A 16,617-nucleotide genomic window follows, 5' to 3' on the forward strand; every position below is an offset into this window, starting at 1 on the left:
CCGGACCGCTTCCTGTATAGACGGTCTGTTTATCGCACTAAAAGAACTAGCTCACACCAGAATCATGGGAGCTTCCGGCAGGGGGGGGGGACTCAAGTTTGGTTTGGGTAAGGATCGATGTGCCGCTGAGAATATGCCAATTTGCCAAGATATTTTGACCCATCGCTATACCAAAAGTCGAAATTTTGGGCCAAATTTAATGCAAATTGCCAAAAGTTTTCACAACTTTTTCACAAATGTTTGGCAATATTTCTACAAATTTGGTTAAAGTGAGGCAAAACTGGGCTATTTTTTGAAGGATAAAAAAAGACCTATCCATATACCAAAATTGGTCTAGAAGAAGAGTCATCAAGTCAAATGGCGAAAAATGCAACCAATGTTTATGCACATTCCCAAAATTCTAGGCACATGTATTTTCATGTGCATTGTTTTGTAACTGTAAGACAATCGTCTTACAGTTACACATTAAAAATTTTTTAAATATGATTCTCCAAGAAAATTTTAAAATATGATTCTCCAAGAAAACTAGTTTAAATGAAGTGAAACCTGTTTAAGAGTCTATTTTAAGGTTTCCTCTGTAATGAAGCAATTTACTACATGTAGTCACCAACATAAAATCCACAGCCATGGAAATTATATTGTTTGTTTGCCGTAACATACATAAAAATATGATTGTCCGCCAACTGCAGCGGTAAAGGCTTAAACTCGTAATCTAGCTTGTAGTCATGGGTTCGAGTACTTGCAGCGTCATAGTATTATCATTAAAGATTATGCACTTAATTACTTTGCGGTGCATTGCGTTGCTGCACTGCATCGTACTGCATGCATTGCGGTATCGCAATAAAGTTGAATACATTTTAATAAATAAATGCAGCCAAGTTGCTTTGAGTTGCGAGAAAAGTAATTGATATATCGGGAATGCAATGCATCGCAACGCAAGTGCAGCGTAGTACGAACGGACCTGAAGTGCTAAGAGGAGCTGCACTACAGTTGTGAGGCAAAAATAAATCTAATGAAGGGCTGTGTCAACTCTCACAAATTTAGGCACTTTCTCACGCCAAGGTAGTTAAAGGTAGTAAAAACTCATGCATCTTCAAAATATTCTTGTTAGTTGTGTTTTTTGTCCCTAACCCCCTTTAACTTTGTCTCGCCAAGAAAGTAAAATATCACACATCATCTAAATATTATTGGTTGTGGTATTTTGCAGTCCCTATCTCCCCCCACCCTCAGGCAGATCAACGATTAAAAGCTTTAGTTAGCGAACTATATTTCCGTCCTGATATGTTCGACAATATCTCACTCCAACCAATTCTGAAAAAGTGATAGCCCTGTTCTAATGTATCACAGTGGCGGAGGAATAAATCATTGAAGTGTGCTGGTACTGGGGGACTCTATTTGAAATCTACATCCCCTGTGTGGGAGATTAAGGCCATGTCTTCGACAGGGGTGTATAGATTTCAACTGGAATAACCCATTACAATCGGGTAGAGGAAGTCCCGCTTTACCAGTTCGCCACAGAAGAACTGACTTACACCTGTTACTTTGATGTCAGACAGAACAGAATTTACATGGATAAATTTTACCTTGACTAAACTTGAAGCAAAAGCGGGGCTTCCTCTTTAACATTGGAAAAATGAGTGGGTTTGTAGGCCTTTTAGTTGAGTTGACCAGGTTACAGCAAACAAGACCTTTTTATGACATAAGCAGGACATCAGGTTGACCAAGAACCGATGCTATAAAACAAGTCAAGTAGTAGGTCCCATACACATTTCATCTCGCAGACTCACACTGCATATGGTCATAATTGTAATTGTCTGTTAAATATTGAACTTTACAGAACGGAGTATGGAGGATCATGAAGGAATACTGGGGGTGTTCAAGAGATGGCCCCTGTCGACCAGTAACAGATTTCATTTTAGGAAAGATTTTCGAAAGTATGAAATCTTTCAAAATCCAGGGGTGAGTAGAATTGTTTGATTCACATATTTTCAGTAGTTGTTGTTTAATGCTTTGCATGGTAACCATAGGTTTCAACATAACAATTTTAATAGATGTTAATTTGTGCTTCATCATTATAACACAATCAGCTACAATCACTATTATGTGATATGATCAAGGGGAATGAGTCACATGTTGGCAATTTTTAATTCGAAGTTTTTTACATCATTTTCTGGCTGTTTATGAATGCTACATTTTGATGCAAACCCCATCAAAATCGGACATCTGGTTACCAAGTTATGAGCAATTTATCAATGGCTGAAAACAGTATAAAACAAAAGAATTTGAACACTGTTTTTTCCAATATCTCAAAAACAATATTAGCGACATCCGACTCATTCCTCTTGATTACGTCACATATCATGAGTAGTATTTCAGTACGGTGTGTTTTGGATCCCCCCCAGACAACTTGCATATTTGTTATTTTAAATTGCGCAACACTTATCCTGAGTGAACAGACAACCACCTTTTGAATGCCAGCTTTGTTTTAATTTTGTTTTTTGTAAATTTGCAAGTTTTATTGCATATGCTATGGTATATTTGCCTAACTTCAAACAAAGACTAGGCGATATCTTGGAATAAGTTGCCTGTTGTGTATGCAAGCGAAATAAATGAAATTCATGTTATTCATCTAAACCAAGCTGCTCATGAAATTGCCCTTTTGTTGTATGCTTGTTTTACATGTATACAATTTGTACTTGACATTTAAATCTTATCTTTGGCTAAATGAAGTAAAATCTTCCTGAAATTGAATGGTACGATAAATATGTATCTCTTTCTGTTTGTGTATGCCATGAGAGAAATGGGCTATTCCTTCCAAAATCCATACAACCCCTATGGAAGACACAACCTTAATCTTCCACACAGGGAGTGTGAATTTCAAACGGGGTTACCTGAATGGGTGACTCCATTTGAAATCTACACCCGTCTGTGTTGGAGATTAAGGTCATGTCTTCCATAGGGGTTGATGGATCTCAACGGGAATACCCAAATATAATAAAATTCATGTGATTCATCTCATGCGATTGCCCTTTTGTTTTGTGCTTGTGTAAGAAATATACATTTATGGAAGCGATACTTGACATTTATCACATCTTTGACAAGGGAAGTGAAGTCTTACTTGTACTGTTTTTATATTTGCGAGAAATGAATGAAATTCATGTTATTCATCTCGGCAAGCGGATGGTGAAATTGCCGTTTTATGCTGTGCTTGTTTTATGTAATCTATCTATGCTCGACATTTAAATCACAAATTTGGAAAACGGAAGGTTGGATTTTGTTTAATGCAAAGGTACAATATTGCATTTTTATAACTCTAGGCCTGCATCTTTTATTTGTCATCTGAGAGACAAAACTAAATGATCAATGTAAATTTATATTTGTCATCTGATCTGAGGGACAAAACTAAATGATCAAAGTCCTATGAATAAAACTTAGATTTGTTAGGGAAGGAGAGGTTAAAAATGCTGATTACGCTTCTGCTAAAGTGTGCTCTTAAAAAACAAGCAATTTTTGACAGGCTGAGAGGAGGATTCAATTTTTGACTTGCTGTTTGGAAATTATAATTATTGCACAGCCCCTAACCCCAAAACCTAAAATTTATATTCAATAACCCGAAAACCTACCCCACATCGTGACATATTGGGGTTGGTGACAGTTCACAAATCTTGCCAATTTCAGGTTTAATCTCATATTTCGTCTCTTTCAGGTTGGATTTCACACCGATTACCATACTGTGGCACTGCTCTTTCAATTCACTAATGAAAGTATTGCATTTTTTGCCTCATTCATTTCAGCAATTTTTTCCAGCCAGTATGACAGGGAGGTCAAGTGACGATGAAGGAGATAGCACAGCTAAGAAACCAAAACCGCCATCATTAGTAAGTTGTTGTAGGGGTGTGGGGGGTGTGTGTGTTTGTTTTCACCAACAAACGTGGACCAACCTAGACATTTCACTCATAAAGTGCAGGTATGGGTTCCCTGTTGTAGGTGTAATACCAGGTTCACAATTTGGCTGTTAAATATTGTATCTTATCACAATTTGGCGGTTAACAATTTTGAAAATGCGGAAGGGTTCAAAATTGGCAAATCGTAATAATGTGTGCAAAAATGTCCAGGTTTACAGTAGCTCTTTAACATAGTTCCAGATCCAGATTGCCTTATTTGGGTTTATGGTTGCAATGTTAGTTATATTTTCTTTCTCTTGTTTATACTTCTTGCAGAACTTATTAGCCTCAACAGAAAGAATACCAGAGATTCAAGGATACCTGTATGCCAAAGAAGGACACAAACGCTCATGGAAGAAAATGTACTTTATATTACGAGAATCAGGCCTTTATTATTCAACTAAGGGCACTTCTAAGGTACGTGTTTCTGGAATCTGTATGTCATCAGTTTTTGAAATGGCCAGTATTGCTTGGCAACATCAGAATAGCCTGTATTGCACAGCAAAATAATGCAGTCAAGTTAGTTTAATGATAAGGCTTTTTAAACTCCGGTGCATTGGTGTGTGGCGATCCGGGGGGGGGGGGGGGGGTACTCAAGTTTGGTTTTGGTAGGGGTGTGCCGCTGAGAATTTGAAAGTGGACCGATAAATATACCACTTTTTCAAGAAATTTGGACCCATTGATATACCAAATTTTTCGGCCAAATTTAACCAAAATTGTCTTAGTTTTTACAAATGTTCCCCCAAATTAGGCAAAATTGGGCTATTTTTCGAAAAAATTGAGAAAATTTTGAAAAAAAGGACCCATTCATATACCAAAATTGGCATAGAAAAAGGGGTCATTGATATACCAAAAGGCTGAAAATGATACCCATATTTGCGGCACATCCTCGTATGGTCATTTGTACTAAGTACCCCCCTGGGGTGGCGATGGAAGTTCAAAATAATCCTGGATTGTGATTCTGTAGAATTGTAGATAGGGGAGGCTATTTACCTTTGATGGATACTTGTGTAATACCAGCATGGCACTTATGAAACAGGGGCTTAGAGAGCTGCCAACTAGCACTGATTTTTAAAAATGTGAAAATACCGTAAAAATGTTTTAGAATGTAGCTACTCGTTTTCTATTTACTCAAACTTTTGCATCACAAAATGGACCAGTGTTCTGTGTCTAAATGTGATGTGATCAAGCAAAATCAGTCGGAAGTTGGAAATATTGATTTTGAAATATAGCCAAATATAGGAAGTATTTCCTTTGGTTTCCTATTGTTTTGGAAACTCTTTAACTGCTCATATCTTTTAAATTGGATGTCCAAATTCAATGGGCTTTGCAAATACGCTTTACAATCATTTAAGAAACTCAAAATTGAATATGTCTGACTTCAGATTACAATTCATACTTGCAGTTCCGCCATTATGCACTATATGCGGGAGAGCCTCGAACTGGCAGCATACATGAATGGGAATTGAACTAGTCATAACGTTCTGTGTAAGGTTACATAATTCTTCCTTTCATGTATGCTGCCAGTTCGAGGCTCTCCCTTAGTGCATAATGGCGAACCGCAAGTAGCGAATGGGGTTTCCTGCAAAATGTAGCTTTGCAAATACGCTTTACAATCATTTAAGAAATTGAAAATTGAATATGTCTGACTTCAGACTGATTTGGTTTGATCACAGCTTACTTGATCATGTTTAACCCCATGGACATCTAACAGCATTTCTGATTGGTTGATAACTTGAAATGCTAATTCCAATTGCCAATGACTAGACTTGTAACTATTTATGGTCAAACTTGCATTTACAGATGATCTTATTAAGACCCTCCTTGATTGGTTCAAAATTGGACACAATATTCATTTTGGCCAATCGGCAGGTAGTTCTCATTAATAACATTTATTTTTGTATTTGATGTGTCCATTAGGATCCCAGACATCTCCAGTTTTATGTGCAATTTAGTGACGTAAATATCTACCAAGCAACAAATGGAAAGAAAAAATATCACTCACCAACAGACTTCACATTCTGTACAAAGGTAAGATATATCATGCACCATTCACTAGGATACACAATATGCTCATCTATCAAGACACAGTTCTTTAACCCCAATACATTTGTATATTCATTGAATGACCTTTGAAAAGTTGGGTACAAAAACTCATACTCTGCAACTTGAGGTCAAATTTTGCACCTTGATTGTTTAATTGGGGTTATTGAACTATGCCATTTGGATGAGGCCATTGTGGTCCATAGTGATTACCATTGAGGCAGTCCACATGAGAGTAGAAATCCGGATTAATGACTATAATGTACTACATCTAAATTAGGGTATTGGGATACTCTGCTGCACTTCCATTTTATTTTAAGGATGTGACACAATTATTTTGATATTCTATCCTACTTACCAGGCTACCATTACCACAATCCACCTTTTTCGTAATTGACCACTTTGTTGCAGTTGGCGGCATTTGGCTCTGCTAACTCCAATTTATTAAGCCGAAGTTAGCAAAGCGGAAAACTGAAAGCGAGGCTAAAAATGTTAATTACATAAACACAATATGTTTCCCAATTTTGAGTTGTATTGCTCCAGCGGTTTTGATATGAAAAGCAAAAACATTTACCAATATCTCCTACACTCTTTCTGTTGTGGTTACTACAAATTGCCACATTTTTGTTCACACCGTCCAAATGAAACATATCTTGGGTATCAACTGGGGTTAGGAGAAAAATATAAGCTTACTTTTGATACCAAAATCTTAGTTTTGATGCTAAAAATGGGGGATGAGGCTGTCGATCAGACACAGCCCATAATCCTGGATAAATCGTTTGAGCGTTGCAACACTGCTCTGCCATCATGCCCAGGCCCCAGGGTGAACAAACAGCCAGGTATGAATACCCTGATTGAAACAGTCACAAAATATGCTACTAAAATCTAAATTGATCTGGAACAGAAGTACAATATTCTACATTGAAGTGGATTCAGTATCATGTATGGACTGCCCAGTAATGCATAAACCCTATTAGCAAGACAAGGAAATGATATGATATTTTATTAGTGAGAAATAGACAAATTAAATCTACATAAATCTGGACCAGAAGTACATTGATGTGGATTCAGTATCTTCATATGGACTGGCCCATAGTAATGCATAAAACCTATTAGTAAGACAAGGAAATGATGTAAGATTTTATTATTGAGAAATGGACAAATAAAATGAATGCGACATGATCTGATACACGATAGCAATGCACTCAGGCCAGGTCACAATTTTGAATTTTGAATAAAAACAAACAAGTTTATGGATTTCATTGTTTTTACTAAATAATAATTGATGGTAAAATTTTCCCACAGAGGCCACTTTTGTGATGTGTGCTCCAGATGGGATCGAGAATTAGATATTTTGGGCTTAGATGATCTAGAATTAGATATTTTGATTATAATAGTGTTATTGATAGTTTTATGGTATATTTGTATATTTGTACTGGGCGTATATTTCTTTTTTTATTGGCTATCAGCTTTTAATACAGGGTGATCCAAAAAGAACTTTACCTTTACCCAATTTCAAAGGTTAATTTCATGGAGTTTAGAACATCAATTAACAACATTGTTACATATTCAAAATAAATATTCTTCAGAGTGTATGTTGCGAAAAATTGAAAGACAAAAAGAAGCTAAATTATTAAAATTGTGGTAGTTTTAAGTATAAGTGTCCAAAGTCACTCCCTAGTATGACACCAGTTTAATTTAGCTTCTTTTTTTTCTTCTTTTTTTCACCGCATTATTAAAAAATATATATTTGGAATATGAAACAATAATGGTAATAGCTGTTCTAAACTCTGAGAAATAAACCTTTGAAATTGGGTAAAGTTCTTTTTGGACCACACTGTACAGCATTTACTGCACTTGGTACCCTGCTTAATTAGCCATTGCAAAGAAATTACACATGGCAGCCATTTGATATATCTTGCTTGAATGGATCTCATATTTAATACAGCATATACTATACTTGGTGCTCTCCCTAATTAGCCATTGTAAACAAAACACACACAGGAGCTATTAGAGATTTGCATTTTACATCGGAAATATCCTCCATGACATGACAGCTGAGAATATTAATTACAGTCCGTGAAAACTATTAATTAATTACACACGGGTCAATAGTCTTATGTATGTAAGACTAATAGGGCATTATTGATTGATTTTGTTTGAATGGCATATACCTAGCTGACCACAGTACCTGTATGACAAGTGTGAGTGTGTGACTGGTGTGTGTCAATGTAACTGAGCAAAAGCTGGGACTTTACGCACAATTTAGTCAAAACTGAAATAATGTTTTGCACATTATTAGTTGAACAAACTGAAACTGCCGTTGCATGGATCACAGATCCTGAAAAAATGGATTCAGCCGTAAGTAGTAATTTTTGTTTTATTTTGATATTTTCACGTACTAGCCAAGTGAAGGTAAATCAGACCTAAAGGATATGAAGTGCTTCTGTGCGGAAGACGAGAAGTCGCGACAATGTTGGCTCGCGACGATGAGACTTGTTAAATACGGGAAACAGCTTCAACAGAACTACCAAACGGCCATGGAAAGGACACTCAGGAGTAAGGAAGCTTATAGTCAGATAGCACTTAATGTAAGTTATATCTTTCCTTCCAAGAAAAAATGCAATATCAGTAAATAAGTCCTGGGGGATACTCAGTACCCCGGGGGTTCTTTAAAAAAAAAATTACGGGATGTGCCATGCAGACTTTCGGATGCTGACTTTCTCTATACCTACTTTTTGCTGTTTTTGCTACCCATCAATATACCAATTTTCAACAAAAAGCACCAAAAAATCATCCAAATTTGCCTTAATTGGGCGCTTTTAAGGGCACTTTTACCAAAATGCGCCAGCATTGGTCTCCACTGAAAAGCCACCCATCGATATACCAAAATCGCTGAAAAGGTACCCCAAAACCGTGGCACATCCCCGTATACCTTCAACCAGGGAGAACCCCCTCCGGGCTCAGTACAAATGACCGTACGGGAATGCGTCGCAAACATGGGCCTTTTGGTATACTATCAATGACCACTTTTTCTGGGCCAATTTTGGTATATGGATGGGGCCTTTTTCAAAATTTGTTTGGAAAATTGTCTCACTGTAGCCAAAATTTGGAAAAAACTAAGACAATTTGTATTACATTTGGCAGAATATTTTGACTTTTGGTATATCAATGGGTGCACATTTCTTGAAAGATTGGTTTATTTTTTTATTTAATATTTCTTTAACAAGGGTAGCTCCTTCAGTAATTTTTGATACCACCGGAAACCATGGCTATGTAATGTTTGTGTGCGAAATATTTGCTTTTCTTGGGAAATATCATCAAATTTGTATTTATGTCTTGTTAACAGAGCAAAATTACAGCACAGTGGCATATAGAGCAATGTAATACACATAGTAATCACGCATAACTTGCAAATGCAAAATTGGAATCAACTGAAATTTTGTGAATACGCTTTGATTGTGGATATCTCCTGAAATATGCCATAAAAAGAGGATATTAGGATCATGAAATACTCTTTTAAATTTATTTTTAGTTATTCCTTTGAGGTTTCATTATACAGGTAGCTCCTTCAGTGCAAGGCACCAATATCATTTATATAATTTACATAACAAAAAGTTTTGAGTTCATACTTTTTTATCCATCAAATGAAGTGGAGTATATAAATTTTAACATTTTGTCAAATTTTCTCCTTTTTTTTTCTAGAATGTTAAGAATTGTACAGAGAGAGCAGCCATTGATTTCTCAGGCAACCAAGGCCGAGTCATAGAGAACCCCTCAGAAGCATTGTCAATAGCACGGCAAGAGGGATACACATGGAGGGTAAGTTGCATAATACCACCAGACACTGGACCAAAATGGCCTCATCCCAATGACATAGTTCAATAACCTCAATTAAACAATCATAGAGCAAAATTTGACCTCAAGTTACAGAGTATGAGTTTTTGTACCCAAATTTTCAAATGTCATTCAATGAATGTACAAATGTATTGGGGTTAAAGAACTGTGCCCTGTGGATCCTAGTGAGGGATATACTCTGAAGAGAGCTTGATGATTTGATAAACCAGAATAATTTACAATCCAGATTTGCTATTTTGGAACAAAATAAAATGAGTATTAAATCCGTTCATCTGGACTTACTATTTTAGATAGCGACAGTAAATAGTAAGTCCAGATGAGCAGATTTAATACTTATTTTATTATGTTTATCTTCTTGGGTGACTTACTATACTGGATATTTGCAGGGGTAGCGCTAACTTGCGCCATGGGGTCATAGGCGCATTGTTTTAGCTTTTGGCGCACAAAATTACCATTTTGAGGTTGCTAAAGGGTCATTTTCACCCTTTATTTCTATTGTTTTGGATCCATAGCTTCACAAAATTCAAAATTGTTGACCCCTTGTTTGAAAACCTAGCACTACACCTGGATTTGGTCTAGCATTTCAGCGGCTTCTATTCAATTAGCCTATCATGAAAGTTAATTACAAATTCAATTATAGGGATTGTAATTTAAAGGTTTCAATGACAATCCTTTAAAATTACTTTATATTTCCCTATTCACCCCCTGGGTTCACCTTATGTTAATTTATACATGAAACACTATTTATTTTGGAACAAGCATGTGCAAATGATACACGTGCAGACATTTTGCGTTTGTGTGGGGGATGAAAACATATTGACGGGGTGCCCTGGTTTCAAAATCATTCTTCATTTCTAGGGGTAATTTGTACTGAAAACAAAATAATAATAAATATTTCAAATAATTATCTTGATGAGAATAGTTCATTTATCCAGCGATGTGGCAAATACAAGTAACAAAATGATTTAATAATCTCATAAAGCTATATGTGACCCACTCTAACAAAACCCGGAACAAGTCGATAGACATGTTTTTTGAATTCTAGGTTTCTAAACATGACATTCCCATAAAAAAATTCAAATTTTGAAAATCTTAATTTCATGGTTCTTGACTGTGGGACTAAGTGGACTTTCAAATCCTTGAAAGTACTTATTAAAAGAGGTATATTTAATCTGTAAAACATGCAAACATGAAGAGCCCCATCCACAAAAGTGTTAAGGGTTTTGAGCAAATCATCGATACACATAGTTATATACGAACAAGTAAACCTGCAAAAGTGTGTCTCAGCCCCATTAGCTCAGTTGGTAAAGCGCCGGACTTTGGTACAATTTCATGTTTTCAAAAGCGCTCGATAGTAAGCACATCTGCTAACTATCGGGTTTTAACGGTAGTAAATAGTAAGTCCAGATGAACAGATTTAATATTCATTTTATTATGTTTATCTACCTGGATGACTGAGAATATTCACAATTTACTATAATGGATATCTGGTCTAGCATTTTAGAGGCTTCTTTTCAATTAGTCTATCATAACAAATTAAATCATACTTACCTTGGAATTGGAATTTAAAGGTTTCAATGACATCAAGAAACCTTTAAAATTACTTTTCATTTCCCTAATCACCCTACCATAATTAATTTATACATGAAACACTATTTGTTTGGAACAAGCATGTGCAAATGATACATGTGCAGACGTTTCATGTTTGTGCGGGTGTTGAAAACATATTGACGGGGTGTTCTGCCCTTGTTTCAAAAATCATACCTCATTTCTAGGGGCAATTTTTACTGAAAACAAAATAATAATAAATATTTGAAATTATTATCTTGATGAAAATAGTCAATTTGTCCAGGGATGGGGCAAATAAATGATGTAAAATTTTCAGAAAGCTTAATATAGAACAAGAGATCAATAACCACCTACCACTTACCATATTTTTTACAGAAACGAGGAGGTCAGAGGTCATTCGACTCAGCCCTTAGTAGTCCCAGAGCTCAGCAGACTAGCAGTCCACGGTTTATTTTCAATTCACATAGCTCGGGTCACCATGGCAGCAGTGGCAATGTGCACAGCTCAAGTGGCCACAGTAGTCCAAGGAGCACTGGTGGCCACAGTAGTCCAAGGAGCACTGGCGGCCACGGTAGTCCAAGACATAGCGGTGGTAGTCCAAGGCATAGCCCACGCAGTGGTGGTTGTAGAATGGGAGGCTTCAGTTCAGGTATGGATGCATCTTATAACATTAGGCAAAAAAAAAGTTGTTTGCTTGTCCTTGTCCAACTGACCATTTCGGCAGTCACAACTGTAGAAGTTCTTTTTGAAAAAAGGGTTTTTTTTTACAATTTTTGTTTGAAAAAATGAAGATATAAAAGAAATGTTGTTATATACCATTTCCTGCATGGTTCCCCCTGTCCAGTCGCCCCTAGATGAGCATCCCGATATTTCGTATTATCATCCTCAGTGTCTACACAAGTAAAATATTGTTGAACTTAAAAATGCAGTATTTTAAGTCTGCCAGGCATGTACAATGTACATATCAAATAAAGTATGGTTTACCTTGAATTTGTCTTTGGTGGAAATTCTGTGGTCAGTGAATGTTTTACACACAAACAAGTATTTCACATTATACTTTTGGTACTTGGAATTACTCATTTATATCAGAGGAGCTTAGACTTTTGTTTGAAAAAATATGATCTCTAAAGTATTGTGAAACTATCCATGATAGCTCTCAATATTTAAGCGGCTCTTACTTGTATTTTGTATGTAATTTGCTATGGAGCAAGCAGATAGACTGCAATGCATGATGGGGTACTCCCTCCAGCTCCCTGTGGTTTTGAACAGAGAACATGAGCATGAGCTGGAGTATCTTTTTTTCTCAAATTTGGTACATATTTCAGGGACAGTTTTCAGAATACCAGCCCCCAGGTTTGACCTGGTATTGCTCATTTGCATATTATGTAATTATGTAATTATTTAATTCCTTGCAGGTATTCATATGACACAGCCGTGGTTTTATAGCGGTCTTACCCGAGAAGAAACACACGAGTTGGTAGGGAAACAAGGCCTGGTAGATGGCTTGTTTCTGGTGCGGGAAAGTCAACGTATACCGGGAGCTTACGTACTGTCTTTCTGTCACAACAAGAAAGTGAGACATTATCAAATTAACACGGTAAGTGTGATTGCATTTACTCTTATAACACTATGGACCACAATGGCCTCATCTTAACGCCATAGTTCAATAACCTCAATTAAACAATCATAGAACAAAATTTGACCTCAAGTTGCGGAGTATGAGTTTATGTACCCAAATTTTCAAAGGGCATTCAATGAATGTGCAACTGTATTGGGGTTAAAGAAATGTGCCCTGATAGATGAGCATGTTGTGGATCCTAGTGTAATCAGAGCCAGATATAAAAAAACTAGTTAGCGTCTGACATTCAACTCCCCACAGCCCATGATTGGTTAGTAAAAGGAAGGTTGTTCTGGTGCCTTCATCAGAAAAAAGGAATCACAGAAAATAACGAAAAATATCAATCCTTTTCTATGCATTCTTGACATGGTGGCATCAGCAAAGAAAATTTGCTATTACAAAGACCTAACTTTTGAGATGGTTTGTATGGTTGAAGGTGCAAAATCAACGGCATGCTGTTTACCACTACCTTCAAAAATAATCACAACAAATCGTACGCATATCGTTTCCGATTTCACAGATTACGTCTTTTTAATTCAGTCTCGGATTATAAAGTCGGAATCATGCTAGATCATATTTAGCCTTAATACGCTCTTGGAGCGGGGGCACATCATAAATTTTTGGTGGGTATGTTCCCCCCGGAATTTTGAGGTGGTGGGTCTTTGGGAGCTGACGTCATGCCAGTAAAAGGGGGTCTATTGGAGCTGCAAACAGGTAAAAGGGGCTGTTTTGGAGCTGCAAACAGTCAAAATAGTCAAAATAAAGGGTCTTTCTTGGCTTTTTGGTTGAAAATCACCTGAAAAAGAACCAGAAATGTGAGGAATCAACAATTTATGGTCTTTATGAGCTGGAACTTTTGGAGCTCTATTTTGGTCAATTTTAGATGGTCTTTCAGAGCTGTGAAATCCAAAAAGGGGGGGGGGGGGGCTTTCTAGGGAACATACCCGTATGGTCATTTGTGTTAAGTTCCCCATACCACCCCCACCCCCAACCCATGGGTTTTGGAACCTTGTTCAAAGTGATATGTGTAGAAACATTAAACATTTATATACATTGACCTGACCTATTCTGTCAGGCCTTTTACTCCATCTATTATTTTTTAGGTTTCCCTATGATTGAAATGTATCTTGATAAATTTTTAATTAAAAAGACCTACATTATTTGATAGGTTTCTTGACGTATATAGTGTTTAACGTATGAATTGACATTTAGGGTAGGGTGATTAGGGAAATGAAAAGTAGTTTTAAAGGTTTCTTTATGGGTTTCTAAATTTACATTTAGGGTAGGGTGATTAGGGAAATGAAAAGTAGTTTTAAAGGTTTCTTGATGTCATTGAAACCTTTAAATTCAATTCTAATTAGGAAACTGTAATTGAATTTGTAATTAAGTTTCATTGTAGCTACTAATTGAATAGAAGCCTTACAAGAGCATCCATCCGCAATGTTGACAAGTACGGTTAGGGTTAAACTTTTCAAAAAACAATAGAAAACAAAGGAATTTTGAATTCTTTTACTGATTTATTGTAAGGGAACAACCCAAAAGTTTGAAGCCCTATAAATGAAAGTCCTTTCGTTAGAAGGCTACCCCCCTCCCCTCTAACGTAAGTGTCAAATATAGAAAATTCCAACCCGTATTCATTGGCACAGGGCTGTCGCTATGGTCGATGGGGTTGTGGAGGGGTGCGATATTGCTAAGATATTGATCACGTTTAAGAAACAATAATTCTATTTCATTTTGAAATATTTTTCTTCATACAAAATTAGGACTTGATGGATTTTCAAATAAAAAAGAATCAAAGTGCAGTACAGCTGCTTTAAAAAATGAACTTACAAGTTGAAGGTTGGGAGTACTGCACTCTATATTAATTTGAAATAATTTTGAAGCAACCACTGTAAAATGAATTATCGTACTTCAGAAAACTAAAATTTTACAATTATATTAAATCCTGAAAAAAAGATCAACTTTGACTACTTTGACTACTGATGTTTTAACTACTTCTTTACAAACGTAATCGGACTTTTTGACACCCGTTCGTTTATAGGACTTCATCGAACTTTTGGTTTGTTCCCTAAAGCTTAGTTTGAGGAGAATTTTTCAAAAAATAAAAATGACGATATACAGCTCATTTGTGGTGGATGGTCACATTATGTTTAACAATGTTCTTAATGTTTGTCTGCAATGTTCTTTATGTTTGTTTGCAGGTTTATGAAAGTAGTCAAACATTCTACACATTGGATGAAGGAAACACAAAGTTCAACGACCTCGTACAGCTGGTGGAATTTTATCAAGTCAATGCAGGAGGCTTACCGACTCGGCTCTTACATGTCTGCAGTAGTGTATAAAGGTCAGGGTTGCCAAAAGATTTCAGCCCGAATCGCGGGTCAAATAATCGAAAAGTCGCCCAATTTTTCTCTTTACCATTGGTTTGTATGGGGCAGGAAACTATCGGAAGTCGCGGGAGCCAATGTTGAAAAATCGCCCAATTTTTTCTTAACCATTGGTTTCTATGGGACAGGAAATTGTCAAAAGTCATGCGGAAAAATCTTTCAAAAGTCGCCTAATTGGGCTACCAAATCGTGGGTTTGGCAACCCTGATAAAGGTGGTGGGAATGGACATTAGTGTTGCCAGTTCTGCCATGTGTTTGGGCTCTGTTCTTTACTGTGCTATATGGTGCATCTCGCTAGTTGTGGGCACAATTGCAGGCTATTGAATGACTTAGCTGCTCCAGTGGATAATTATCATTCTGTGTTGGTGATCCAAATTGATTGGGCTTGTTGTCTGCAACATGGCAACATTGTTGGTAGTCACCTCAACTAGCAACTTTGCTTGAGAGCTAAATGCACTGAAAGTAGATGAATTCTGCTCAGACCACAGTCGTCAGCAGTGTTGCTATACTTCATATACAATAGCGCCATTTTCAAACTGCCTGCTGCACCTTGGGGGTGTTGGGGAAGTTGTAGTGCTAAAAAAAAAGCCTGCTGCTAATTGCTTGGTACATGCTGCATCTTTGCGGTGAAAAATTGTGTCAGCTCAGGTTGTGAGAATTATCAAAGAAATTGTTAGAAAGAAAAATTAATAATTTGAATTTAACAATGAGCCTCAGTGTTGTTGATGCTCTGATGTCTAACTTATGGGTGACTGGTGTAGAAATAGACTTTGGGTTTTGACAAAACAAGAAAGCTTGCTGGATGGAGAGCTTCAGCATTGCTGATGCTGTAATGACTAACTAATGGGTACCTGGTGTAGTAACTAAATAGATGTTGGGTTTTGACAAAACAGGACAGCTTGCTGGATGGAGAGTGGTGTGTAAACTGATTGTTGTGAGCAGTGTCTTAGCTAGCCACCCATCAGCATTTGGATGGAAAGTTTGCTCCTGAGGTGGTCAAAATTAATGCCCTTAACAGATGCTATTTAAATGAACTTTGAAGTTGATCAGGTTTACCAAACTAAGTCATATCAACACATATTTGAATGCCAAATTAGATTGGGCAACTTTGTTCATGATGGACAAACATAAATTTCTAGTTCAGACACTGGTTGTGAAGTAGATATCATCATATCAGACATCCCAGTTATAGGTGGGT

General features: G+C 36.7%; 1 protein-coding gene across 5 annotated transcripts in view; it reads left to right on the plus strand.

The window, feature by feature from the left end:
- The window catches only part of LOC140162797 (growth factor receptor-bound protein 14-like), a 206,588-nt gene extending 190,380 nt beyond the window's left edge, over nt 1-16,208 (plus strand). For all 5 annotated transcript variants that reach the window (XM_072186099.1, XM_072186100.1, XM_072186098.1 and 2 more), the window contains 10 exons: nt 1,838-1,959; nt 3,795-3,878; nt 4,221-4,361; nt 5,865-5,975; nt 8,393-8,578; nt 9,693-9,809; nt 11,790-12,063; nt 12,830-13,011; nt 15,234-15,376; nt 15,633-16,208. In XM_072186099.1, coding sequence (XP_072042200.1) covers nt 1,838-1,959; nt 3,795-3,878; nt 4,221-4,361; nt 5,865-5,975; nt 8,393-8,578; nt 9,693-9,809; nt 11,790-12,063; nt 12,830-13,011; nt 15,234-15,374 — 1,358 coding nt within the window. In that variant the 3' untranslated portion in view covers nt 15,375-15,376; nt 15,633-16,208. The remainder of the gene's footprint in view (nt 1-1,837; nt 1,960-3,794; nt 3,879-4,220; nt 4,362-5,864; nt 5,976-8,392; nt 8,579-9,692; nt 9,810-11,789; nt 12,064-12,829; nt 13,012-15,233; nt 15,377-15,632) is intronic.
- The last annotated feature ends 409 nt before the right edge of the window (nt 16,209-16,617 follow it).

The sequence above is a fragment of the Amphiura filiformis genome, chromosome 10, assembly GCF_039555335.1.
Source record: "Amphiura filiformis chromosome 10, Afil_fr2py, whole genome shotgun sequence".
In the NCBI taxonomy this organism is placed as follows: Eukaryota; Metazoa; Echinodermata; class Ophiuroidea; order Amphilepidida; family Amphiuridae; genus Amphiura; species Amphiura filiformis.